This window comes from Microcaecilia unicolor, chromosome 7 (genome assembly GCF_901765095.1).
Source record: "Microcaecilia unicolor chromosome 7, aMicUni1.1, whole genome shotgun sequence".
Lineage (NCBI taxonomy): Eukaryota > Metazoa > Chordata > Amphibia > Gymnophiona > Siphonopidae > Microcaecilia > Microcaecilia unicolor.
This window is the reverse complement of record NC_044037.1, coordinates 185,479,930-185,505,860: the sequence shown is the minus strand read 5'-3', so window position 1 is coordinate 185,505,860 and position 25,931 is coordinate 185,479,930. Positions and strand designations below refer to the sequence as shown.

The window sequence follows — 25,931 nt, the reverse complement described above, 5'->3', positions numbered from 1 at the left end:
CTCCGGTACCAGCCCCACAGCCTTCCTCGACAGCGACTCTAGAGGACAGCATTCGAGCCATTCTTCCAGGTCTCCTGGAAGGGCTGCTGCGTCAGTCTGATCTGGTACCGGGGGTGCTTGCGCCCTCGGTACCGTCGATGGAAGCGGCGGCTGGCTCCTTGCCTGTGGTGAGGTCCTCGACGCCGGTACCGCTTGCGGCATCGGCCTCGGTTGCCACCCAGGTCGACTCCCCGTCGACGTCGTTGGAAGGAGCTTCATCGCCGCTGACATGGGAGTCGACTTCGGGATGAAGGGGAAGATCCCAGATATTTCTCTTCTGAGGAGTCTTGTGGTCTTCCTTCTGATCCTACTCCTTCACCTGAGAGGAAGCTTTCTCCACTGGAGAGTCTCTCCGTCTCCTCCTTTGTCCGGGAAATGTCTGTGGGCATTCCCTTCCCTGTGGTAAATGAGGATGAGCCCAGGACTGAGATGCTCGAGGTCCTTGACTATCCTGCGCCACCTAAGGAGTCGTCCACTGCCCCTCTGCATAATGTCCTTAAGGAGACATTGCTGAGGAATTGGATGAAACCATTATCTAATCCCACCATCCCCAAGAAAGCGCAGTCCCAGTATCGGATCCATGGAGAACCTAAGTTGATGAGGTCTCAGTTACCTCACGACTCTGCGGTTGTGAATTCCGCTCTCAAGAGAGCCAGAAGTACTAGAGATTTCGCCTCGGCGTCCCCAGGGCGAGAAGCTAGGACTTTAGACTCTTTGGGGAGGAAGGCCTACCAGTCCTCTATGCTCGTGTCCAAAATTCAGTCCTACCAGCTCTACACGAGCATTCACATGCTGAACAATGTTAAACAACTGGCGGACTTGGTGGATAAGCTCACTCCGGAGCACGCCAGGCCTTTTCAGGAGGTGGTCAGGCAGCTGAAGGCATGTCATAAATTCCTGTCCAGGGATGCTTATGACACTTTTGATGTTGCATCCATGTCCGCTGCTCAAGGTATAGTGATGCGCAGACTCTTATGGCTGCGTGCCTCTGACCTGGACAATCGAACCCAGCAGCGGCTTGCGGATGTTCCTTGCGGGGGGGGGGGATGATATTTTTGGTGAGAAGGTCGAGCAGGTGGTAGAGCAGCTCCACCAGCGGGAAACCACTCTCAACAAACTCTCCCACCGGGCGCCTTCAGCATCTGCCTCAACAGGTAGACGGTTTTTCCGGGAAAGAAGGACTGCTCCCTATGCTTACAATAAGTGTAGGTAAAAGCCACCTTCTCGACAGTCTTCTCAGGCTCAGCCCCCGCGCGCTCGTTCGCGTCAACAGCGTGCGCCCAGGCAGGCCCCTGCAGCTGCCCAGCAAAAGCAAGGGACGGGCTTTTGACTGGCTCCAGCTGAGCATAACCGCCATAAACATACCTGTGCCGGACGATCTGCCAGTCGGAGGGAGGTTAACATTTTTTCACCAAAGGTGGCCTCTCATAACCTCCGACCGGTGGGTATGGTTAAGGTACTCCCTCAATTTGATCTCCACTCCTCCAAATTGCCCACCGGGAGCTCAGTCCTTCAGCTTGCAGCACAAGCAGGTACTTGCAGAGGAACTCTCTGCCCTTCTGAGCGGCAATGCGGTCGAACCCGTTCCACCAGGGCAAGAAGGGCTGGGATTCTATTCCAGGTACTTCCTTGTGCAAAAGAAAACAGGGGGGATGCGTCCCATCCTAGACCTAAGGGCCCTGAACAAATACCTGGTCCGAGAAAAGTTCAGGATGTTTTCCCTGGGCACCCTTCTTCCCATGATTCAGAAAAACGATTGGCTATGCTCTCTGGACTTAAAGGATGCTTATACACACATCCGCTTATACACACATCCCGATACTTCCTGCTCACAGGAAGTATCTTCGATTCCGTCTGGGAACACAGCATTTTCAGTATTGTGTGCTACCCTTTGGTCTCGCTTCTGCGCCCAGGGTGTTTACAAAATGCCTGGCAGTTGTTGCAGCGTTGATACGCAGACTGGGAGTGCATGTGTTCCCTTATCTCGACGATTGGCTGGTGAAGAACACCTCAGAGGCAGGAGTTCTACAGTCCATGCAGATGACTCTCAAACTCCTGGAGCTACTCGGGTTTGTTATAAATTACCCAAAGTCCCATCTCCTTCCAGTTCAACAACTCGAATTCATAGGAGCTCTGCTGGACTCTGACAGCTCGGGCCTAACTTTCCGAGGCGAGGGTGGACAGTCTTCTGTCCCTGGTTTCCTGGACCAGAGCATCTCAGCAGATCACAGCTCGGCAGATGTTGAGACTTCTAGGCCATATGGCCTCCACAGTTCATGTGGCACCCATGGCACGCCTTCATATGAGATCTGCTCAATGGACCCTAGTTTCCCAGTGGTATCAAGCTGCGGGGAATCTAGAGGATGTAATCTAGCTGTCCATCGATTTTCTAAATTCGCTTCGGTGGTGGACAGTTCGCTCCAATTTGACCTTCCAAATTCCTCAGCCTTAAAAAGTGCTGACCACGGCTGCATCTCTCCTGGGGTGGGGAGCTCCACACTCAGGGAGCTTGGTCCCTTCAGGAATCAGGTCTTCAGATCAATTCCACATTCAGGCAGCTTGGTCCCTTCAGGAATCAGGTCTTCAGATCAATCTCCTGGAGTTGCGAGCGATCTGGAACACTCTAAAGGCTTTCAGGGATTGGCTGTCCAATCAAATTATTCAAATTCAGACAGATAACCAGGTTGCGATGTACTACATCAACAAGCAGGGGGGGCACCGGATCTCGCCCCCTGTGTCGGGAAGCCGTCCAGATGTGGCTCTGGGCTTGCCGCCATGGCATGATTCTCCAGGCCATGTGTCTGGCGGGCATAAACAAAAGTCTGGCCGACAGGTTGAGCAGGATAATGCAACCTCACGAGTGGTTGCTCAGTTCGGGCGTAGTTCGCCAGATCTTCCGGGAGTGGGGCACCCCCTCAGTGGATCTTTTTGCCACTCAGCTCAATCACAAGGTCCCTCAGTTCTGTTCCAGACTTCAGGCCCACGACAGGCTAGCATCAGATGCCTTTCTTCATTGGGGGAAGGGCCTTCTGTATGTATATCCTCCCGTACCTCTGGTGGGGAAGACTTTGCTGAAACTCAAGCAAGACCGCGAGACCATGATTCTGATTGCGCCCTTTTGGCCACGTCAGATTTGGTTCCCTCTTCTTCTGGAGTTGTCCTCCGAAGAACCGTGGAGTTTTGAGTGTTTTCCAACCCTCATCACTCAGAACGAGGGGGCACTTCTGCATCCCAACCTCCAGACTCTGGCTCTCAAGGCCTGGATGTTGAGAGCGTAGCCTTCGCCTCCTTAGGTCTTTCTGAGGGTGTCTCCCGAGTCTTGCTTGCTTCTAGGAAAGATTCTTTTAAATGGAGGAGGTTTGCCGTCTGGTGTGACAGCAAGGCCCTAGATTCTCGCTCTTGTCCCACACAGACCCTGCTTGAATACCTTCTACACTTGTCAGAGTCTGGTCTCAAGACCAACTCCGTAAGAGTCCATCTTAGTGCAATTAGTGCTCTCCATTATCATGTAGACGGTAAGCCTATCTCTGGACAGACTTTAGTTGTTCGCTTCATGAGAGGTTTGCTTTTATCAAAACCCCCTGTCAAACAAACCTCCACCAGTGTCATGGGATCTCAACGTCGTCCTCACCCAGCTGATGAAACCTCCTTTGAGCCACTGAATTCCTGCCATCTGAAGTATTTGACTGGAAGGTCATTTTCTTGGTGGCTGTTACTTCAGCTCGTAGAGTCAGTGAGCTGCAAGCCCTGGTAGCTCATGCTCCTTATACCAAATTTCATCATAATAGGGTAGTACTCCGCACTCACCCTAAGTTTCTGCCAAAGGTGGTGTCGGAGTTCCATCTGAACCAGTCAGTTGTCTTGCCAACATTCTTTCCCCATCCTCATACCCACCCTGCTGAACGTCAGTTGCATACATTGGACTGCAAGAGAGCATTGGCCTTCTATGTGGAGCAGACAGGCCCCTTCAGACAGTCCGCCCAAATGTTTTTCTTTCGATCCCAACAGAAGGGGAGTTGCTGTCAGGAAACGCACCATTTCCAATTGGCTAGCAGATTGCATTTCCTTCACTTAGGCCAAAGGTGGGCTGACTCTTGAGGGTAATGTCACGGCTCATAGTGTTAGAGCCATGGCAGCGTCAGTGGCCCACTTGAAGTCAGCCACTATTGAAGAGATTTGCAAGGCTGCGACGTGGTCATCGGTCCACACATTCACATCTCATTACTGCCTTCAGCAGATTTCCGATGCAACAGTCAGTTTGGGCAGTCGGTGCTGCAGAATCTGTTCGGGGTCTAGAATCCAACTCTACCCCCCTAGGCCCATTTTTATTCTGTTCCAGGCTGCACTCTCAGTTAGTAGTTTCTTCGTAGGTTAATCTTTGTTATGTCCTTGCCGTTGCGAGGCCCAATTGACCTTCTTTGTTGTTTTGAGTGAGCCTGGAGGCTAGGGATACCCCACATGTGAGATTAAGCAGCCTGCTTGTCCTCGAAGAAAGCGAAGATACTTACCTGTAGCAGGTATTCTCCGAGGACAGCAGGCTGATTTCTTCTCACCAACCCACCCACCTCCCCTTTGGAGTTGTTGTTGTTGTTGTTTTTATGCTTTTCATATAACTGAGGCGGGAACGGACGCGGGCGGGAAGATGGCCGCTCATGCGCAGTGCGTCCGTCCGTCCCGCGTTCCTGTTGGCTGTCGCAACATTTTTGGATTTTGCTGGAAAATCCTCCGTCCTGGGGCCGCCGTGGACGCCGACCCAAATGTGAGAACAATCAGCCTGCTGTCCTCGGAGAATACCTGCTACAGGTATCTTTACTTTACCACATTTTCTGGCATCTAATTCCAGAGCTTAATTACACATTGAAGAAATATTTTCTCCAGTTTGTTTTAAATTTATTACTTAGTAGCTTCATTGTGTGCCCCCTAGTCCTAGTATTTTTGGAAAGAACAAACAAGTGATTCACATCTACTTGTTCACTCAATATGTTATAGACCTCTATCATAATCTCTTCACAGCCATACTTTTAAAAAAATTATTTATATTTTTTATTGAGAATCAACCAGCACATGTACATCACAAAGCAAAATACAAACATATCATGTTCATCCAATAAATCTAAACAACTCGAACAATATAATGAATATTGGACAGTTTCTACAAACCTTTTTCAAATTTTTTGTCCCCCCTCCCCAAACTCCAGCATCCCTCAAACAATTCTATAGCACTATTAAAAGAAGACAATCGGGGTCACACAAGTGATCTCTTCAAGGTGATCCACAAAGCACCAACATATACAAAGTGCCAATACCACACTCCCAAATCCCTCACTCCCCAACCCCACAATCTAGCCCAACCACTCCCCCCACCCTCAGTCTGTGGAAGCTCCTGTATAACCACTTTACAGATTCAACAAATAATTGTGGGCTTTAGGGGACAGATCCTCCCAAATAGGGAGCCAAGTTTGCTGGAAAATTCTCCAAGCCCTAGGAGATCCTCTCTTTGCGTCCAATAGATGATACAGTTCATTTCTTCATTCGGTCAAAGATGGAGGTTGTGGTTGCCTCCAATTCCTCAAGATACACTTCCGAGCTAAAGCACAAGTTTTCTTCAATAAGGAGGAGTTCTTTTTCGCAATCCCAAATGCACCAAGTTAGAAAATAATTGCGTATCATCCTGCAACCAGCACAGTATAAAAGTTGTCCATTATTTGGTGCCAAAAAAGGCATATAACCTCAGAAGTCCAAAACATATGCGTGAGTGTGGTCAGACAGAAAAGGCATCTGGGACACTGTGTGCATTCTGTGCAAGTCCAGCTCTAAAAGCTCAGTTGGGGGCAACATGCATCTGCATCAAGAACTTATATTGCTGTTCCTGTAACATAACATAGTAACATAGTAGATGATGGCAGAAAAAGACCTGCACGGTCCATCCAGTCTGCCCAACAAGATAACTCATATGTGCTAATTTTTCTGTATACCCTACTTTGATTCGTACCTGTGTTCTTCAGGGCACAGACCGTATAAGTCTGCCCAGCACTATCCCCGCCTCCCAACCACCAGCCCCGCCTCCCAACCACCGGCTCTGGCACAGACCGTATAAGTTTGCCCAGCACTATCCCTGCCTCCCACCACCGGCTCTGGCACAGACTGTATAAGTCTGCCCAGCACTATCCCTGCTTCCCACCACCAGCTCTGGCACAGACCGTATAAGTCTGCCCAGCACTATCCCTGCCTCCCAACCACCAGTCCCGCTTCCCACCACCGGCTCTGGCACAGACCGTATAAGTCTGCCCAGCACTATCCCCGCCTCCCAACCACCAGCCCCGCCTCCCGATCTTGACTAAGCTCCTGAGGATCCATTCCTTCTGCACAGGATTCCTTTATGCTTGTAGTGACATCAAGTGACCTAGAGTATGAACCTGCTTCATCAACTCCCATAAACCATTGCCAGTCACTTGCTCCCGAGGAGGCAGTTCCGCATTCCAAACATTGGCCAATACTTCAGAGGCCCATTTCAGACTCAACGCACCCAAGCAGATTTGGTAAAAAAGATAAACTAGCCTTAGTCTGTCTGATAAGAGTTAAGAGTCTCGGTCACCACATTAGTCGTACTTTTAAACTCATCTTCACTTTCAGAGGTGGCCTGCAGCAGCAGCAATTCACACATTCTGTCTGTGGCAGACCTCGGAGTCTTTCCTCTGACATGCCCAGCTCCTGCTGAAAAAGGAAATTGTGTCACAGAGGGAAGGCTCCAGGGCCAGCCACAGGCAGCATATGTGAATCACTGCTGCTGCCAACCACCTCTGAAAGTGAAGACAAGTTTAAAGGTAGATGGAAGGGGAGAAGGAGAGGGGAGTTGCCGGATTGCGCTGTGGGGGATGCCAGATTACAGGCAGGTGGTAGAGATTCCACACTGGGGGGGAGCTTACATGTACCAATAAGGGGCAGTTTGCTGCGCAAAATTAAAAAAAAAAACCTTAGCAACCTCAGAGCCACACATCATAGAGGTGTTGCAGGAATTACCACTATTGTTAGCAGAATCTGTGGTACTTCAGGAGTCAAACACCACACACCAGAATGAGAGAGAAGTCTTCTTTATTTGCCAGCAAACAAAGTAGGACATCAGCGCTAGCTCTCTCCTTATCTTCAGCTCTCTGTGTCTTCTCTCTCCTGTCTTGGTTCCTTCTCGTCTCAGCTCCTTCTCGTCTAACGTAAGCTGCTTCTGTTACCATTTATATAGGGTCCTAAACCCTTCTAGCCCCCCTTTCTCACCAGATGGTAAAGAATAGATTGATTACCCTGTCTTGAACTAATTATCTCTACACATTTACTCAAAAATATCAATTACATAGGTTTGAGATATTTCCTAAACTGACCTATGACCTGGGGCCTCTCAAACTAGACAATGTGGCACCTATCTCCTGCATTTTATTATTATTCACATAATCAGATTCCCAGTTATAGCTTAAAATACTAACCGGACTCTAGCATTCATTAAGGGGCCAATCTTGCTTAATGGCACACAGACATGGTTTGTTATTACTTTCAGAAGACCAGTCCTACACTTAGCTATAATCAATCAAGGAGAAGACTTGACTTTTCCTGACCTCTTTCACCTAGCTAGGACTGTGGATAATTCAAACCAGATGATGACCTCTTAAACTGCAGACAAATCTCACTTGAAAGTCAGACACTGATGTAACACTGAATTGAAAAGATATTTTACAGGGAGAAATAAACTTACTAATTAAACAGAATAAAACATATTTTAAAATAAGCAGAAATCAGAATTCCTTATAAGACAAAATCTAAATCATCTAGAATTATTTAAATCTACTCTATCTCCTTCTAAACAGCATTCAGCCTAATCTTTTAAAACAGCTTGCTTGCTGATCCCCTTGAGATTGTCCAGTATGCCTTACTTAGAATGGCATCCAGATGTGGTAAATAATACCTATGAACCAGCCTTAACAATCCATCACTCAAAAAGGGACAAAGAAAGTTTCATTTCTCTCTGACCTTTCTAACCTCTAGTCTAGCAAAAGCTAGACATTTGAGTAATTAAAACCAGATGGCATTCTACCACTTTACAGGACTGAACCAAACTTAAACAGAATTAACAAATTAATATGATTTCTCTGTCCAAGCTGCCTCAGAGGGAAGATTGCTAATGACCCCTATGACTTTTATGCCTCTGAGTTTCTTGCCTTAACTTCCTTGGGAAATGGGCAGTCTCACTTGGAACTGAACTAGAAAGCTTCCAAATGGCTGTGCACAGCACTTGCAACCTGAGCCATCAGGCTGGCCCAAAGCTCATGTTGCATTATTTTTTGTTTCAAAAGGGTTTTTGTCCCCATTATTTAAGCATCAGGGATTGGGGTATAATTAGCAGAGCTCTGCTATTTCTAACTGAACCTAACTGCTAAAATTCAGTCTAAGGAAAAAAGAGCATAATCTTCTGAATACATGTGGACAAGTAAAGAAATAGAAAGATTTTAAAAATTAACCCAGGTTCCTTATAATAATTGTTTTATCTTTCCAAAGATGTCCTCACAATGGCAGAGTAAATTAGAAACTGTGTTTGCAGCTGGTTCTGCAAATAAAAGACCAAAACCAGACCCGGCCTCCTCGCCTAGCAAAAGCCATGCTGACAAAGACATTGCCTGATATCACCATGTGATTACAAGAAATTTTAACAATGCTTACTGAGAAGACCATGGCAGTAAAAGATTTAAAAAGCGAAATGACATAACTTAATAATAAGCTCACATATTTTGAGGAGCGTTTGACCGAGGTAGAAAGCAAAATAAGCAACATAAAGGACAGCCTTGAGCAGTACCATTAGATGAAAAGATATCGCTATTTGATCTGCAATCTGCTCTTGAGGACTCTGGTATTCATAATAGGTACAGTAATATGAGGATTTTAGGCGTTTCTGAAGGCACTGAAAATTCTGATATTGTACATTTTATGAAAGATTTTATACCCAAACTGCTCAACTTAAAGTTTACAAGACCATTTGAAGTCGAAAGGGCCCATTGGGTTCCTGCATTCTGCTCTGCATCACAAAAATCACTGTGACACATTCTAAAATTATTACGCTTTTCACAAGTTATGGAAATTATGAAAGCTGCTAAAGATCACCAAGACCTTATATGGAATGGTAATAAAATAATAATCACTGGTGACTTTGCAAAAAACACTGTTGAAAAATGTAAACGATTTTTGGTGTTAAGACCCAGACTTCAAGCTTTGAATGCCAAATTTAGTCTTTCTTTCACCAATGGCTATGAAGGTGACTTACTGCAACAGTACTAATTTTTTTCACTGATCCTTCTATTTTGGGAAAATGTCTTGATGAGCAGGAATCTTCTGGAATGGCATCTGTGTAGTTCTACTATTCTGTGCACCTGATTTGGTACACTTTAACATCTATTTTTCTCTTGACAATTTACAAAAGTTTGATCTGAACTATCTTACAAAATTCTCATCTTCAGATCAACTTGCTTACAAGAATTATTATCTTCTCTTGAAATCAGAGATCAAATGTTTTTCAGTAGGATTTAGCACAATAGAGCCCTGGGTTATTCGTATTCGGCCGAATATGAATAATGCATTTGGGTCACTATTCAGGGCTGAATTGAGTACGAATATTCGGTACAGCCGTAATGTTTAATCTACAAATATGAATATAGGATTGCCAAAAATAAATGCCTGTCTAATTAATTCAAAAGGTTCCCAAATCCTTTTGAAATGTTTTCCTCTGAAGAAAGTAAAATGAACTCAACTTGATATATTATCATCTATCATATTCATATTTCGGCCGATATTCAGTGCTGTTTAACCGGCCAGGAACGGCTCCTGGTTGGTTAAATAGCATTTAGCTGGCTAATCACTAATATTCAGCGGGAGGTAGCCAGTTATCTCTGCTGAATATTCACAGTTAGTGCATAGCAGCTAACCAGCTATATCATGAATATTCAAGTGCTGGCTGGCAAAATTTAGCAGCCAAATTGGACCGCCTAAATAGCAGTCTTATGTTTGGCTGCTATAAACTTAACCGGCTAGCGCTGAATATTCACTTAGACAGTTAAGTTTGAGCCAGCCAAAAAAAAAACCCCAGATATTCAATGCTGGTCACTGGAAACAGCCCAGCATTGAATATCCGGGATCAGCGCCAATCGTAGAACCTATGTGGGCTACCTCCTATGATCTGAATATCGGCCCATTGTGTGTGTTTTATCTGTTAGCGTATCGATTAGCGTAGCTTGGTTTAAAAAAGGTTTGAACCAAGTTCCTGGAGGAAAAGTCCATAGTCTACTATCGAGATAGACATGGGGAAGCCACTGGAGGAGCAGGGGCTACTTATTTGGGTTTCTGCCAGGTACTTGTGACCTGAATTGGCCACAGGAAACAGGATACTGGGCTAAATGGATCTTTGGTCTAGAGAGTTGCACGGGGACAGAAATCTTACCTCCCCACCAGTCCCCGATGGAATTTTACCCATTCCCACCCGTTCCCACCCGTTCCCGCAAGAATTTAACCTGTCCTGACCCAGTCTTTCAAGAATATAATGGTACATAAAAAAAAATTATGGTCAGCTCGTTCGGTCTCTCTCTGGGTTCGAGCCACAGCACTGCAGGCAAGGAAGGAACGGAAGTTGGAACTTGAAACACTCTGGTGCACACATGTAAGACTTGTCTCTGATTTACTGGCACTGTGTGCTGAGAGATCGACATGTGCATGCACCAGTAGGTCAGGTGAACATCTGATGCTCGTGCCTGTGTCAGAGCTGAAGTCTGCGCATTAGCTCAGGAGCAGAGAGGATTAATAGTAACATAGTAAGTGACAACAGATAAAGACCTCAACGGTCCATCCATTCTGCCCAATAGTCACACTCTTTATCAATTCATGATTAAATCAACAATGAACGTGATATTATATACTTGATTATGGTCTTTCTTTGGCGTTTCTGGGACATAGACCATAGAAGTCCGCCGGGCCCTATCCTTGTGTTCCAACTGCTGGAGTTGCTGTCGAAGCTCACTCCAGTCTATTCGTCTTCTCTTCTGCGGGACACAGACTGTAAAAGTGTGTCCAGCACTGTCCTCATGTTCCAGCCACTAAAGTTGCTGCCTAAGCCCCTTCCAGCCCATCCTAAACCAGATTACCATATATGAGACACAGACCATACAAGTATGCCTGGTATTGGCTCTAGTTCTTCACAGCCGGAGTTGCCACCTAGCGTTACTCGACACATCCACACATATGCAGCCATTTAAGTTTAGGTTTTTTTTATAACTTCCATTTTCTAATTATAGATCCTCTATGTTCATCCCACGGCTTTTTGAATTCCATCACCATTTGTGTCTCTACTACTTCCTTAATGGAAGACTTTCCGCATCTGTGCTGTTAAAGCAAGGAGGAGGAGACAGCACTCAAAGAACTTGGTACTTGGTAGGTGAGAGACTGGCGCAGGTGCAGCTTACACTTCACGGGAACCCCGCAGGAATTGTTTTTGCCCCATGGGAACCCCGCAGGAACAGCTTTCGTTCCCACGAGAACCCTGCAGAACTGCTTCCATCCCCGCAAACCCTGTGCAGGTCTCTACAGCAGTGTGGCTATTCTTATGTTCTTATGAGTATTCAAGCCATGCCTTATTATTGGTTGTGTATAGTGTTTTCTCTTATCTTGTTTTACTACTACTACTATACATTTGTAAAGCGCTACCAGGCGTACGCAGCGCTGAACATGAGACACACAGAGACAATCAACTTTAATAAAGATAGTTCTGAACTTAAAAAAAAAAAATTAACCCCGAGTGCTAAAGCTGTGTTTGACCAGGTATAAAGTTTTCCAGTACACTTTTAAAACTTCCATATCCTTTGCTAAATCTTTCTGACAGTGCTTTATAAGCAAGGGAAACAACATATGCTGGAAAATAATTCCTTTGGCTCAGTTCAGAGTGCAAATTTCTAGTGGGAAACAGGACAAGCATGGCTTCCTGAAAATAAGCAGAACTTCAGCTGTTTTGCACTGTCATACTCATACTTCAAGAAAGATTGTCATTCCAGATCATTTACTTGTGACTCTCTAGTAAAACTTTATTTAAAGAGGTACCTGCAGGATATCTGTAAAAGAATCCCACTGATCGGCTTTGTTCTATCACATCTTTTATTTTATTTTATTTTGGTAGCGTACTTTATATATATATATATATATATATATATAGTAGTAGTAAAAAAGGCCCGTTTCTGACACAAATGAAACGGGCGCTAGCAAGGTTTTCCTCGGAGTGTGTATGTTTGGGAGAGTGAATGTGAGAGTGACTGTGTGAGAGACAGAGTGAAAGTGTGTGTGTGTGAGAGAGAGAGAGTGAGTCTGGGTGTGAGTGTGTTTGTGAGAGAGTGTGTGTGTGAGAATGAGAGTGTGTGCAAGTGTGTATGTGAGACACAGTGTGAGAGAGAGTGTGTGTGTGTGTGCAAGAGAGAGAGTGTGTGTGAGACACAGATTCTCTGTGAGAGTGAGTGTATGAGACCAAGCGAGTGTGTGAGTGACTGTGTGGCACATAGAGAGTGAATGTGATACAGTGTGAGACAGAGTGTGTGAGAGTGAGAGTCAGAAAGACATTGTATATGAGAGAGAGAGTGTGAGCCCTGCCCTCCCAATCCATGCCCATCTGTCCCCTGCCCCCTCCATTCATCCTTTTCCAGCAATTCCCCTCTCTCCCTGAGCCCTGCCCTCCCAATCCATGCCCATCCATGCTCCTCTGTCACCTGCCCCCTCCATTCATCCCTATCCAGCAATTCCCCTCTCTCCCTGAGCTCTGCCCTGCAATCCATATCCATCCATGCCCATCTGTCCCCTCCATTCATCCCTATCCAGCAATTTCCCTCTCTCCCTGAGCCCTGCCCTCCCAATCCATGCCCATCCATGCTCCTCTGTCACCTGCCCCCTCCATTCATCCCTATTCAGCAATTCCCCTCTCTCCCTGAGCCCTGCCCTGCAATCCATATCCATCCATGCCCATCTGTCCCCTCCATTCATCCCTATCCAGCAATTCCCCTCTCTCCCTGAGCCCTGCCCTCCCAATCCATGCCCATCCATGCTCCTCTGTCCCCTGCCCCCTCCATTCATCCCTTTCCAGCAATTCCCCTCTCTCCCTGAGCCCTGCCCTCCCAATCCATGCCCATCCATGCTCCTCTGTCACCTGCCCCCTCCATTCATCCCTATTCAGCAATTCCCCTCTCTCCCTGAGCCCTGCCCTGCAATCCATATCCATCCATGGCCATCTGTCCCCTTCATTCATCCCTATCCAGCAATTCCCCTCTCTCCCTGAGCCCTGCCCTCCCAATCCATGCCCATCCATGCTCCTCTGTCCCCTGCCCCCTCCATTCTTCCCTTTCCAGCAATTCCCCTCTCTCCCTGAGCCCTGCCCTCCCAATCCATGCCCATCCATGCTCCTCTGTCCCCTGCCCCCTCCATTCATCCCTTTCCAGCAATTTCCCTCTCTCCCTGAGGCCTGCCCTCCCAATCCATGCCCATCCATGCTCCTCTGTCACCTGCCCCCTCCATTCATCCCTATTCAGCAATTCCCCTCTCTCCCTGAGCCCTGCCCTGCAATCCATATCCATCCATGCCCATCTGTCCCCTCCATTCATCCCTATCCAGCAATTCCCCTCTCTCCCTGAGCCCTGCCCTCCCAATCCATGCCCATCTGTCCCCTGCCCCCTCCATTCATCCCTTTCCAGCAGTTCCCCTCTCTCCCTGAGCCCTGCCCTCCCAATCCATGCCCATCCATGCTCCTCTGTCCCCTGCCCCCTCCATTCATCCCTTTCCAGCAATTTCCCTCTCTCCCTGAGGCCTGCCCTCCCAATCCATGCCCATCCATGCTCCTCTGTCCCCTGCCCCCTCCATTCTTCCTTTTCCAGCAATTCCCCTCTCTTTCTTCCATGACCCCCCCTCGCATCCATGCTCCTCTCTCTCCCATGTCCCAGCCTGGCCCGCCCTCTTCTTCCCCCCCCCCCCTTCGCATCCATGCCCCCCCCTTCGCATCCATGATGTCGTTTCTCCCCTGCCCTCCTGCTCCCATTGTTCAACTTTACTGCCCACCCTCTTCTCTCCCCCCAACATCCCTTTTCTTTTGTTTTTCTTTTTAAATTTACCTCCGTGGTGGCGGTTCCGACAGCGCAGCGTCAGGTAAGGAGGCGGCGCTCCCGACGTCTAGCCTTCCCTTCGCTTTGTTCCGCCTTCTTCTGACGTCATCCTTGACGTCAGAAGAAGGCGGAACACAGCGAAGGGAAGGCTAGAGACGTCGGGAGCGCCGCCTCCTTCCCTGACGCTGTGCTGCCGGAACCGCCACCACGGAGGTAAATCTAATATACTAAAACGCACCGTGCGTGGGTGCGATCAGTTTGTTTGTTTGTTTTTTCCGCCCTCGCAATCCGTTTTTTTTTTCCCGCCCTCGACGTCATGACGTTTGATGCGAGGGCGGGGCAGAGACGGCTGGGTGGCTTCACACCATGAATCCACGAACCCTTCAGGAAGTGTTTGAGTGACTTCAGAACGTTGTCTTCAGAACGTTCACGGTGCGTTTTATTATATTAGATATATATATATATTCTTGGTTGAGCTAAACTGTGGATTTTTTTTTCCCTCCTCCCCCCTACAATATCAAAATAAGACAGTGCAGCATAAGTTGGCAGAGCTGAAAACACAGATTTGCGTCAGCCGGGCCTTTTTGGACAGCTGTCTACAGCTGCATGCAGAGAAACGTCTGGACTCCTCCACTGCTTCCATGGCAAAATACTGGTACGTATGTTGAAGTCATTAGATAAGGGTATTTGTATGTTTGCACAGGGACATCTCTGGAGTTTTATCAACATTAGATCATTCAGCTGCTGGAACTGATATTATCAGGAATGGTTGCATTATAGCTCAAATGGCTCTAAGAATTTATATCCATTGCAAAGTTCTGGTTGTTGTTTAACTCATCCATGATCAGACTAAAATCATAGCATGTTGTAGTAGTTGGTGTTTTAGTAATGGATGTATTAAATCAGTGTCTTGAAATAATTTTTGAAAAAAAAGTTTTATGTGGCCCTTACAGTGCATGCCGAAACTAATTTAGCTAGGTCAGCAGTTTTTCTAAATTCGCATAAATGTGCAGATAGCATGAGGAATGTTGCTGATCTGGATGTTAAGAGGATGATTTGGACTTGAGTAGGCATGAATGGCTAGCTTTTGGCCTTAGTTATTTGAAAGCTGATTTTTCTTTTAATGTGGCATACTAATGAGAGCCTAGTAGGCTAATTAAGTATGCCACAGTGTTGCCTAGACGGCAGGTTTTAAAAGCCATAGCAGTGGAAAACAGCAGCAGTTTGTACGCTGAAATGGGATCTCTGAAAATTGCTTACACTTAATGCAGGTAAAATCTGCATGTGATATTCTACGGTGCATGTAATTTTACCTATGAAATTTGGAGGCACTGCTGCTATGGGGGTAAATCAGAGAGGCAACAACATGCATATTTTGGAATTTTCATAACTATGTGCATTGTTTTGGCTAGAAAAAGCAGGTACCAAGCTCACTTGGACGTATTTCTTGGAATTTGGGTGAGCTAATGTTGTTATATGCTGATGATATTTTTGTGTTGATTCCTATCAATCATGATATAGGTTTTGTTTCTTCTGCCATTGTATTAGGAGGTCCACCTCTGTACACCTGAAATTAAATGCTGACAAGACTAGAATTTTATAGTTTACTCTTAACTTGGCAAACATTCCACAGTCTATTCAACCAGTGATGGAATTCAATTAAATACTGAAAGGTTATCAAAGGTTTTAGGGATATTATTGGATTCCTCTTTCGCTATGGAACCTCAGATTAATGGTTTGGTTAGGAAACCCTGTTTTAAGATGAAGCAGCTTCACCTACTGCGTTCCTATTTTTTGAGGGAGTTTTTTTAGAATTATTGTGCAACTTTCAATTTTAGTTTTACTGGACTATTGCAATTCTTTATATTTAGGTATAACTTCTTGACTGATTCATAAAATTAAATTGATCCAAAATTCATCTGCTAGACTTATTTTTTGCAAGTCTCATAGCAACCATGTGACTCCTCTGTTGGGGGAATTGCATTGGCTGCCGACATAGGCTAGGATCCATTTTAAGAAGTTATGCTTAGCTTTTAAAATTTTGGAAGGCTTCTACCATCCCTTTCAGTTAGAGATAGAGCAATGTTAACTACGACTAGGAGATTCCTCCTAAGGAAGGGGTCACAGTACCATTGCACCCTATCCTTAAAGATACACTGATGAAGAACTGGGAATTTCCCATCTCAGCGCAGGTTGCACCTAAGAAGGTGGATACACAGTATCGTATTCAGAAAGCTCCCTGATTTAAGAGAATCTAGTTGCTTCACCACTCTCGAGTGGTTGCATCCGCCCTCAAACAAGCTAGGAGGTAGAGAGGCTCAGACACTGGACTCGTTTGAGAGGAAAGCTTTTCTGGTCTCGTTGCTCATTGCCTGCATCCAGTCATGATTACCAGCTTTTTATGATTGCCCAAACTGTGCACAAGTAACAAGAGAAAGTAGCACTGAGATGTTACCTATTTTGTATTTAGTTATAAAACTGATTAAGGACAAGCATGATATAGATTAATCCTAAAATAGGGTAAAGGAGTCCAGACCATGGTCTACATTGCCGACGTTATACCAGTCTGATGCACAATCATAGGCGTCACTATGGGATGGCAAAAGCCACCCCTTTGCCACCTCAAACTCATTGGTTTGTTTCTGCCGGTACCTGGCCCTGGGGCTGTTCTCCTAGATTCACGTCTCCCTACCACCTCTCTTTAACCTTGCATGGAACAGCACAAGCCGCTTGCTCCACAGTACCTCTCTTAGCAGGTCCAACTCTGTTGAACAGGAACTGTAAATAAAGGAAGAAGTCAAGCCTGCCAAGAGAGACACCACAGAGAAACCTGCTTGCACTGTTCTGTGCAAGTTTAGAGAGGTGGCAAGCAGGGCTGTGTCCACCAGTGAGTCACATGGGGGTAGTTTGGGGGGCAGTGAAGGAGGTATTGTCCTCCCAAACACTGCAGGATGCAGTGCCCCCCTCTTGCTCCCTTTTCCCCTCCCCCATTGTCTGCCCCCTTCCCTCAAACTTCCCTTCCTCCTGTGGCTCCTTTCTACTATTGGGACTGTCCGCACTGGGGAGGGGGGGGGGGGGAGAAAAATAAAGGGCAACCAGCACAGAGCCTCAGGTAGAAACTCTGTTCTGCTGTACATGTCCCGCTGGCGCCCCCTCTTACTCACACTTCCTGCTGCTGTGGGGGAGGGATTGGCAGGATCTGGCTGAGAGCTTCAGCATGAGGCTCTGTGCCAGCTGCCCTTTCCTTTCTTTTATTTTATTTTTTTTCCTTTTTTCCCCAGTGCTGACAGTCCTGGGAGGGGGGCAAGAAGGAGTGATGCCAGAAGAGAGGGAGAGAGAATGGGATAGATGATGCTGAACCATGGTGGGGGGGTTGAATAAGAATGAAAAAGCTGGGATCATTTTGGGATGGTAGAGGGTCTGAGGTGGGAGCTGGAAGAAGGAGGCTGACGGGCAGATTCTGTGGTTGGAAGAAGAGGGTTCATGCTGGGGCTGGGAGAAAGGACTGAGGGCAGACTCTGAGGTTCAGGACTGATCTGTAGAGTAGGGTCTGTTCTCCGAGGACAAGCAAGCTGCTTGTTCCTTGTCATCAAGCAGATGAAGCCATTACGTATGGGTTATGTCCATCAACCAGCAGGGGGAGATAGAGAGCACTCAACTTTTCACAGTGCCTCATGGCCAGCCAGCTCCACTGCCTCTTCAGTATTCTCTATCTCCCCAAGCAGGGTGGCTGCAGCTTCTTCGAGCTCCATCAAAAATCTGCCTGGGGGTGGCTCCTGGCTTGCCAGTTGTTAGCCGAGGTGTTAGAGGCTATAGCAGCTTCACTTTGAAGGCACATAGGTTAGCCCTTTCCCTGCCTTACCCATGCCCCCGTGGATGTGGACATATTAGCTTGCTTTCCCTGTCCTTTTCCACTCAGTGGATGCAGGCACATTGGTTCGCCTTTCCCACTCATCTGAGCCTCCGGAGTTCTTATTACCTATGCTTTCCTCACAGCGTTAAAAAAAAAAAATGGAACAGAGGTTTTCCTTTGATTATTCTATGGGACCGGAGCTGTGATACTCGGTCCGGTGAGATAAGAGTGTTTTCTAACTCCTCTGGGGTGGGCCCGCGATCAGGGCGTTTTTGGTGCAAAACCGCCATTTTGAATTTTCCCGCCGTTTTCGGCGATGGTTGCAGAGAATGTAAAGCGCTGTTCCTGGTGGGGCAAGCGCAAATCAGCAGCGGGGCTCTGTAAATCGTGCTGTACAGGTGTGAGAGCCGGCCCGAGCATGGCGAGCGATGATTCTTCCCGCTCAGAGCTGGCAGCGGACGCCATTTTGAATTCTCCGCATGGCGCGGCCTCCGTAGAGACGGAGAGCCCTGAGCCCGGGGGGGACCTCGAATTGAGGCTATTCAGGGAGCGGCTAGCCCCGGACGGGATCTGGGTGCCCAGGGCGAGTTTTTCTCCCCTGATTTTGTGTTATTATTGCATAAAGCATACATGCTGAAAAGAGCTCTCCCTCAAGGGTCGTCTGAGGCCCCTTCTATTGTTCCCCCCGGTGGATTCTGGCCTGGGACTGCCCGCTGAGGCTATTTTCCCTGATAATTGGCATAAAGAAAAGCGTAGAAGGGCTAATTCCCCTTCAGATTGTGGTGCACCTCCTTTTTCCCCCCCGTGGTCGGTCTGTGAGGATTCAGAGAGTTCTGGCAGGCCTTCGTGGTCTGAGGAGCCAGAGTCAGGTGCAGAATTACCACAGGATCTGGATGATCCCTCCGCGGTGAGGATTTTCCACTGTGATGAGCTGCCAGCGCTTATTTTAGATGCCCTACAGGTCCTTTCTATTGAAGAGCCTGACAGTAGCACGGCCTCCTCTGTGAATCCTAGGATGGCTAGTACCAAAAAGCCTGCTCGAGCCTTTCCTTTGCATGACTCCATCCAAGAGCTTATTTCCGCTCAGTGGGCTGACCCCAAGGGACCTTTGAAAGTTTCCAGGGCTATGGGGCAACTATACCCTCTGCGTGAGGAGCATTTGGCTCGCTTTGCAAGGCCTAAAGTAGATGCCCTAGTCACTGCGGTGACAAAGAGAACTACCCTCCCTGTGGAAGGAGGAGTTGCCCTGAAGGATATACAAGACCATAGGCTGGAAGCAACACAAACGATCCTTTGAAATTGCAGGTCTTACTGTTCGGGCATCTGCATGCAGTTGTTATGCTGCTAGAGCCTGCCTGGCGTGGTTGCAACAGGCAGTGGAACAGCCCGGAGATGGAGCGGAGCCCTTCTCGGATGTGGCTCCGCGGCTGGAGTTGGCCTTGTCCTTTTTGGCTGATGCCCTTTATGATATTGTCAGAGCTTCGGCTAAACAAATGGCAGTAGCAGTGGCGGCTCGCCGTCTTATTTGGCTACGACATTGGGCAGCGGACATGGCCTCTAAGCAAAGGTTGGTGAAGTTGCCCTTTCAAGGCCTTCTCCTATTTGGTGAGGAGTTGGAAAAAAAAATTGTTAAAGGCCTGGGAGATCCTAAACCCCAGCGCTTGCCCGAAGATAGGCCGAGGCCTTCCTCCAAGGGCCAGGCGGTCCACTCCTCTTATAGACCTTGCTTCCGTGAAGCTAGAAGGTACTGCCCGGGGCGTTCTGCTGGGTTCACTTCTCATGTCCATTTTTCAGCAGAAGAACTCCTTTCACTCAGACAAGCGTTCTGCAGCCACCGGCTCTAGGCCTGGAGTTCAGGGGTGACCCTCTCAATGATGGTGCGCCGGCCCCCTCCTCGCTTCCTGTCATCGGAGGACGTCTTTCCCTCTTTGCCGAGGAGTGGGCCAATATTTCCTCAGATCAGTGGGTCTTGGACCTGATCAGAGAAGGATACCGAATAGAATTCGATGCCCCAATAAGAGACGTGTTTGTGGAGTCCCGATGCGGTTCTGCCGCCAAACGGGCGGCGGTAGAGGAGACTTTGCAAGGTCTGATTCAGTTAGGGGCCATGTCCCCGGTACCTCCCGCCGAACACGGCTATGGCCGATACTCCATCTACTTTGTGGTGCCGCGAAAAGGTGGGTCTTTTCGCCCTATTCTGGACTTTAAAGAATTAAACAAGTCCCTGAGAGTGCGGCATTTCCACATGGAAACCCTGCGCTCCGTCATTGCTGCGGTACAGCCAGGAGAGTTTCTCATGTCTCTAGACCTGAAAGAAGCTTACTTGCACATACCAATTTGGCCCCCGCACCAGACGTTTCTGAGGTTTGCGGTGTTGGGAAAACATTTCCAGTTCCGGGCCTTGCCTTTTGGCCTCGCCACAGCTCCCCGAACCTTTTCAAAGGTAATGGTGGTAGTAGCTGCTTTGCTCAGGCGAGAAGGTATCAGGGTTCACCCGTACCTAGACGACTGGCTCATCAGAGCAGACTCTGTAACAGAGAGCTATCAAGCTACAGCCAGAGTGGTCTCAGTACTTCAATCTCTAGGCTGAGTTGTCAATGTGGCCAAAAGTCACCTGACCCCCTCGCAATCTGTAGAATATTTGGGGGCCAGGTTCGACACAGACTCGGGCTATGTATACCTACCCGAGCTAAGGCGGTGCAAGCTTCAGAATCAGGTCCGTCTGCTCCTGAGATTGCCCCGCCCGCGAGCTTGGGACATTGTCCAGCTGCTGGGATCGATGACAGCCACATTGGAAGTGGTGCCCTGGGCGAGAGCGCACCTGAGACCTCTACAGTATTCTCTACTTCAAAGATGGTCTCCAGTTTCTCAGGATTATCAATGCAGACTTTCTTGGCTCCCTGCGGCCCGACTCAGCATGGAGTGGTGGCTCTCAGACAGCATGCTGCGGCGAGGAATGCCGCTGGTGCTCCCCGATTGGTGTCTAGTAGTGACAGATGCCAGCCTGAAGGGCTGGGGCGCACATTGCAAGGGGAAGCATACTCAGGGTCTATGGACACCCGAGGAGTCGGAGTGGTCCATCAACTGCCTGGAGTTGAAAGCGGTGTTTCAGGCGCTTCTGGCCTTTCAAGTGACCCTAGAAGGATTGGCTGTCAGAGTGATGTCGGACAACACGACAGCAGTGGCCTACATAAATCGACAAGGCGGCACTCAGTGCAGAGCACTGGCCGCGCAGGCCGAACAGATTTGCCACTGGGCCGAGCTGCATCTTCAGTTTCTGTTGGCAGCTCACATTGCAGGTCAGAGCAACGTGCAAGCCGATTATCTAAGCAGGCATCAGATCAATCCAGCAGAATGGGAACTAGCAGACGAAGTATTCCTGCAGATATGTGCCAAATGGGGCAAGCCCGTGATGGATCTTATGGCGACAAGTTCAAATGCCAAAGTCCCGTGCTTCTTCAGCAGACGGAGAGATCCTCGCTCGGCAGGGTTGGATGCCTTGACTCAGCCCTGGCCTCTGGGCCTACTATATGTGTTCCCTCCGTGGCCCTTGATAGGGCGCGTGCTCCTGCGGATTCGGCTGCACCCAGGAGAAGTGGTCCTCATCGCCCCGGATTGGCCCAGGAGGCCTTGGTATGCGGACCTCCGACAGATGCTAGTGGAGGCTCCCCTTCCTTTACCTCTGGTACCGAACCTGTTGTCACAGGGCCCGGTAGCCATGGAGGATGCCTGCCGCTTTGGTCTTATGGCATGGCGATTGAGAGGGTGCAATTGAGGGACAAAGGCTATTCAAACACAGTCATTTCCACTCTCGTGCAGGCCCGCAAGCATTCCACTTCCGTGGCTTATGCCAGGATTTGGCGCCAGTTTGAGTCTTGGTGTGCTTCAAAAGCGATCACACCCATGCGGGCTCCTGTCTCGCCGATTCTGGACTTTTTGCAGGATGGTGTACAAATAGGCTTGGCCTATAATTCCCTGTGGGTGCAAGTGGCAGCGTTGGCCTCCCTTCGTGGTAAGGTTGAAGCCGTGTCTTTAGCTGCTCATCCAGATGTGGCACGGTTTCTTAGTGGGGTGCTTCGGCTTCGGCCTTCCATGCGAGCACCCTGTCCAGCTTGGAACCTGGGGCTAGTTTTGAAGGCCCTGCAGGCTTCTCCTTTTGAGCCGCTTCGGTGAGTATCGGAGAAAGATTTGACACTAAAGGCCGTTTTTCTTGTGGCCATTACTTCGGCGAGACGGGTGTCAGAGCTCCAGGCGCTGTCCTGTAGAGACCCATTTCTGCAATTCTCAGAGTCCGGGGTCACGGTTCGGACCGTGCCTTCCTTCGTGCCTAAGGTGGTTTCAGCGTTTCACCTAAACCAGCCTATTTTCTTGCCTTCCTTTGATAAGGAGGAGTTTCCAGAATCTTTTGGGCAGTTGCACCTGTTGGATGTGCGCAGGACTCTGCTGCAGTATCTGCGAGTTACTATCTCTTTCAGGGTCTATGATCATCTGTTTGTTTTGCTATCAGGTCCTCGCAGAGGGTCTCCAGCGTCTAAAGCCACTATTGCCCGCTGGCTCAAAGAAACTATCTTTTCAGCTTATCTGCTTGCCGGCCGGTCTCCGCCTGTAGCCTTTAAGGCGCATTCTACCAGAGCGATTTCTTCCTCTTGGGCTGAAACTGGAGCACTCTCTCGTCAAGAGATATGCAGTGCAGCAACATGGGCTTCTAAGCTCTCTTTTGCCCGACATTACAGGCTGGATGTGGCTGCTAGGAGGGATGCGCGTTTTGGAGCACAAGTGCTAGAGCGTGGTGTGACCTGTTCCCACCCTATATAGGGATTGCTTTGTTACATCCCATACGTAATGGCTTCATCTGCTTGATGACAAGGAAGGAAAATTAGGTTCTTACCTTGGTAATTTTCTTTCCTTTAGTCATAGCAGATGAAACCATGAGCCCTCCCTGTATGATTGTATGCTGTGAATCTGTTTCAGGTTCTGTTCTTGTTTCCTGAAGTTCCTTCCTTGGGAGAAAGTTGGAAAACAGTCTTCAGGATTCATGTTCACTTATAGGAGGATGAGTCCATTCCCTCCAGTTTATGTTTTGGAGGATGAGTTTATTCCCTCCAGGAGGTTGCGTGTATCCCCTCCAGTTATACAATAAGGAGGACGAGTTTATTCCCTCCAGGAGGATGTGTTCATTCCCTCCTTTTGAGATCATGCCCTTGTTAAGGGGCCATCGTTCGCTGTGAGGAAAGTTCATGTTATTCCTATTGCGGTTTGCCATACTGCTTTGGAAGCTTCAAATACTGAAGAGGCAGTGGAGCTGGCTGGCCATGAGGCACTGTGAAAAGTTGAGTGCGCTCTATCTCCCCCTGCTGGTTGATGGACACAACCCATATGTAATGGCTTCATCTGCTATGACTAAAGGAAAGAAAAATTACCAAGGTAAGAACCTAATTTTCCCTTCTCACATATGGGTGATGTCCACGGCAGCTTCAGGTCCGGAAAATCTTCCTAGCAACAAAAGTTGCTAAAGCCTTTGAGCGTGCAGATGCACGCACCACGCATGCGCGGCCATCTTCCCACCTATCGCGCAAGAGTCCCGCTTCAGTCTTCTTTTTTCCCGCGGTCAAGAGCGTCTGTTTACGGCGGTTCTTTTGCCCCAGAAAAGAAGAGCCTTCGTTAGCCGGTTTTTTTCACCGATTTTTTTTCTTCGTTTTTGTGCTTACGTTCGAGCTGTTTAGTTTTTCTCAAAAAAAAAAAAAAAAGAAAGTTTTCTTATTTCCTTAGTTTTTCCCAATTAAGTTTTCTTTTGTCTACATGTGCGGCCATTTTGGCCGCCCGTACGGGGTTTTCCCCTTTTTAGTGCCTTTCTTTTGGCACCATTGCGGGTTTTGATTTCGCCGCCGCTATTTTTCCGTCGATGACATCGAGGCTCGCCAACAGCTTCAAGAAGTGCACTAGGTGCAACCGGGCAATCTCAGGCACCGACCCTCACGCGTGGTGTATCCAGTGCCTTGGGCCCGACCATCGCCCAGACGCATGTAAGTTGTGTCTTAGCCTTAAAAAGTGGACACAAGTGTCGAGACAAGCTCAACAGGAACAGCTGTTTGGAGCTTTGCCCGGTACTTCGGCGTCGACATCGACAGCGGTACTGAGGTCGGCGGCGGTGTCGATGTCGGCACCGGAGAGTGCATCGACCTCATGAGCACAGATAATGGCTGTCCAGAGACCATCGCATGCTGGCAGCAGTGAACCATCGAGTGGGTCTCCACCTGCCTCGAGGACTCCTGCAGTACAGGCCCATCGGGACCGACCCCTTTCGGACCCGACCCCGAGGAGGCGTGTGGATTCCACGTCCTCGTCGGTACCGAGGGGTACCGGTGACGTGCCTCGAGCGAAGGCAAAGAATCACCGTCATCGGTCCCCTTCTCGTCATGGTACCGAGAGCTCCGGGGCGTCAAGAGAATCGGCACCCGTGAAGTGTCGACGCCGGTAGGACCGCTCACCCTCCATACAAGAGGTGTCGATGCGCCGGTCTCCGGACAGCCCGGTACCGCCTCCTCGTCCTCGGCAGATTCTGGCCTCGACTCCTGCACCGACTCCACAGCCTTTCTCGACAGACACTCTTGACGAGCACCTCCAAGCCATTCTTCCAGGGATCCTGGAAGGGCTGCTGCGACCGTCTGTTCCCGTACCGGGGGTGCTTGCGCCGACGGTACCGTCGATAGATGCGGCTGGCTCCCCGCCTGTGGTGAGGCCTTCGACGTCGGTGCCGCTTGCGTTATCGGCCATCACCCAAGTTGACTCTCTGTCGACATCGATGGAGGGAGCTTCATCGCCGCTGGCATGGGAGTCAACTTCTCAACATCACCATTGAGGACATAGCTCCTCGGCGTTGAGATGGGCTCGGCTTCAGACTGCAGTCAGAGAACTCCTGTCCGATACTGAAGGGGATGCCTCATGGGAGGCAGAGGAAGATCCAAGATATTTCTCTTCTGAGGAGTCTTGTGACCTTCCCTAGGCACCCTTCTTCCCATGATTCAGAAAAACGACTGGCTATTCTCCCTGGACTTGAAGGATGCTTATACATACATCCCGATACTGCCAGCTCACAGGCAGTATCTTCGATTCTGTCTGGGAACACAGCACTTTCAGTATTGTGTGCTGCCCTTTCGGCTCACCTCTGCGCCCCGGGTGTTCACCAAATACCTGGCAGTCATTGCAGTGTTGCTACACAGGCTGGGAGTGCATGTGTTCCCTTATCTCGACGATTGGCTGGTAAAGAACACCTCGGAGGCAGGAGCTCTACAGTCCATGCAGATGACTCTCAAACTCCTGGAGTTACTCGGGTTTGTTATAAATTACCCAAAGTCCCATCGCCTTTCAGTTCAACAACTAGAATTCATAGGAGCTCTGCTGGACTCTCAGACAGCTCGGGCCTATCTTCCCGAGGCGAGGGCGGACAGCCTTCTGTCCCTGGTTTCCTTGGCCAGAGCATCTCTGCAGATCACAGCTCGGCAGATGTTGAGACTTTTGGGCCATATGGCCTCCACAGTTCATGTGACTCCCATGGCCCATCTTCACATGAGATCAGTTCAATGGACCCTAGCTTCCCAGTGGTATCAAGCTGCTGGGGATCTAGAAGATGCAGTCCAACTGTCCACCACTTTTCACATTTCCCTGGTATGGTGGACAATTCGCTCCAATTTGACCTTGCGACGTCCCTTCCAAATTCCTCAGCCTCAAAAAGTGCTGACGATGGATGCATCTCTCCTGGGGTGGGGATCTCATGTAGATGGGCTCCAACCTCTCCACAAGACATTACACAATGTGATACCCGCAAGCAAGCCTTCTCCGGAGTAGCCCCTACACTCTGGAACACAAGACTACCCCTACTTCAGGAA

At 48.7% G+C, this 25,931-nt stretch overlaps 1 protein-coding gene across 1 annotated transcript in view; it reads left to right on the top strand.

The window, feature by feature from the left end:
- The window catches only part of ACADL (acyl-CoA dehydrogenase long chain), a 191,907-nt gene that overhangs the window by 142,821 nt on the left and 23,155 nt on the right, over nucleotides 1-25,931 (top strand). Inside the window, exon 10 of the mRNA XM_030210840.1 lies at nucleotides 14,720-14,847. Coding sequence (XP_030066700.1) covers nucleotides 14,720-14,847 — 128 coding nt within the window. The remainder of the gene's footprint in view (nucleotides 1-14,719; nucleotides 14,848-25,931) is intronic.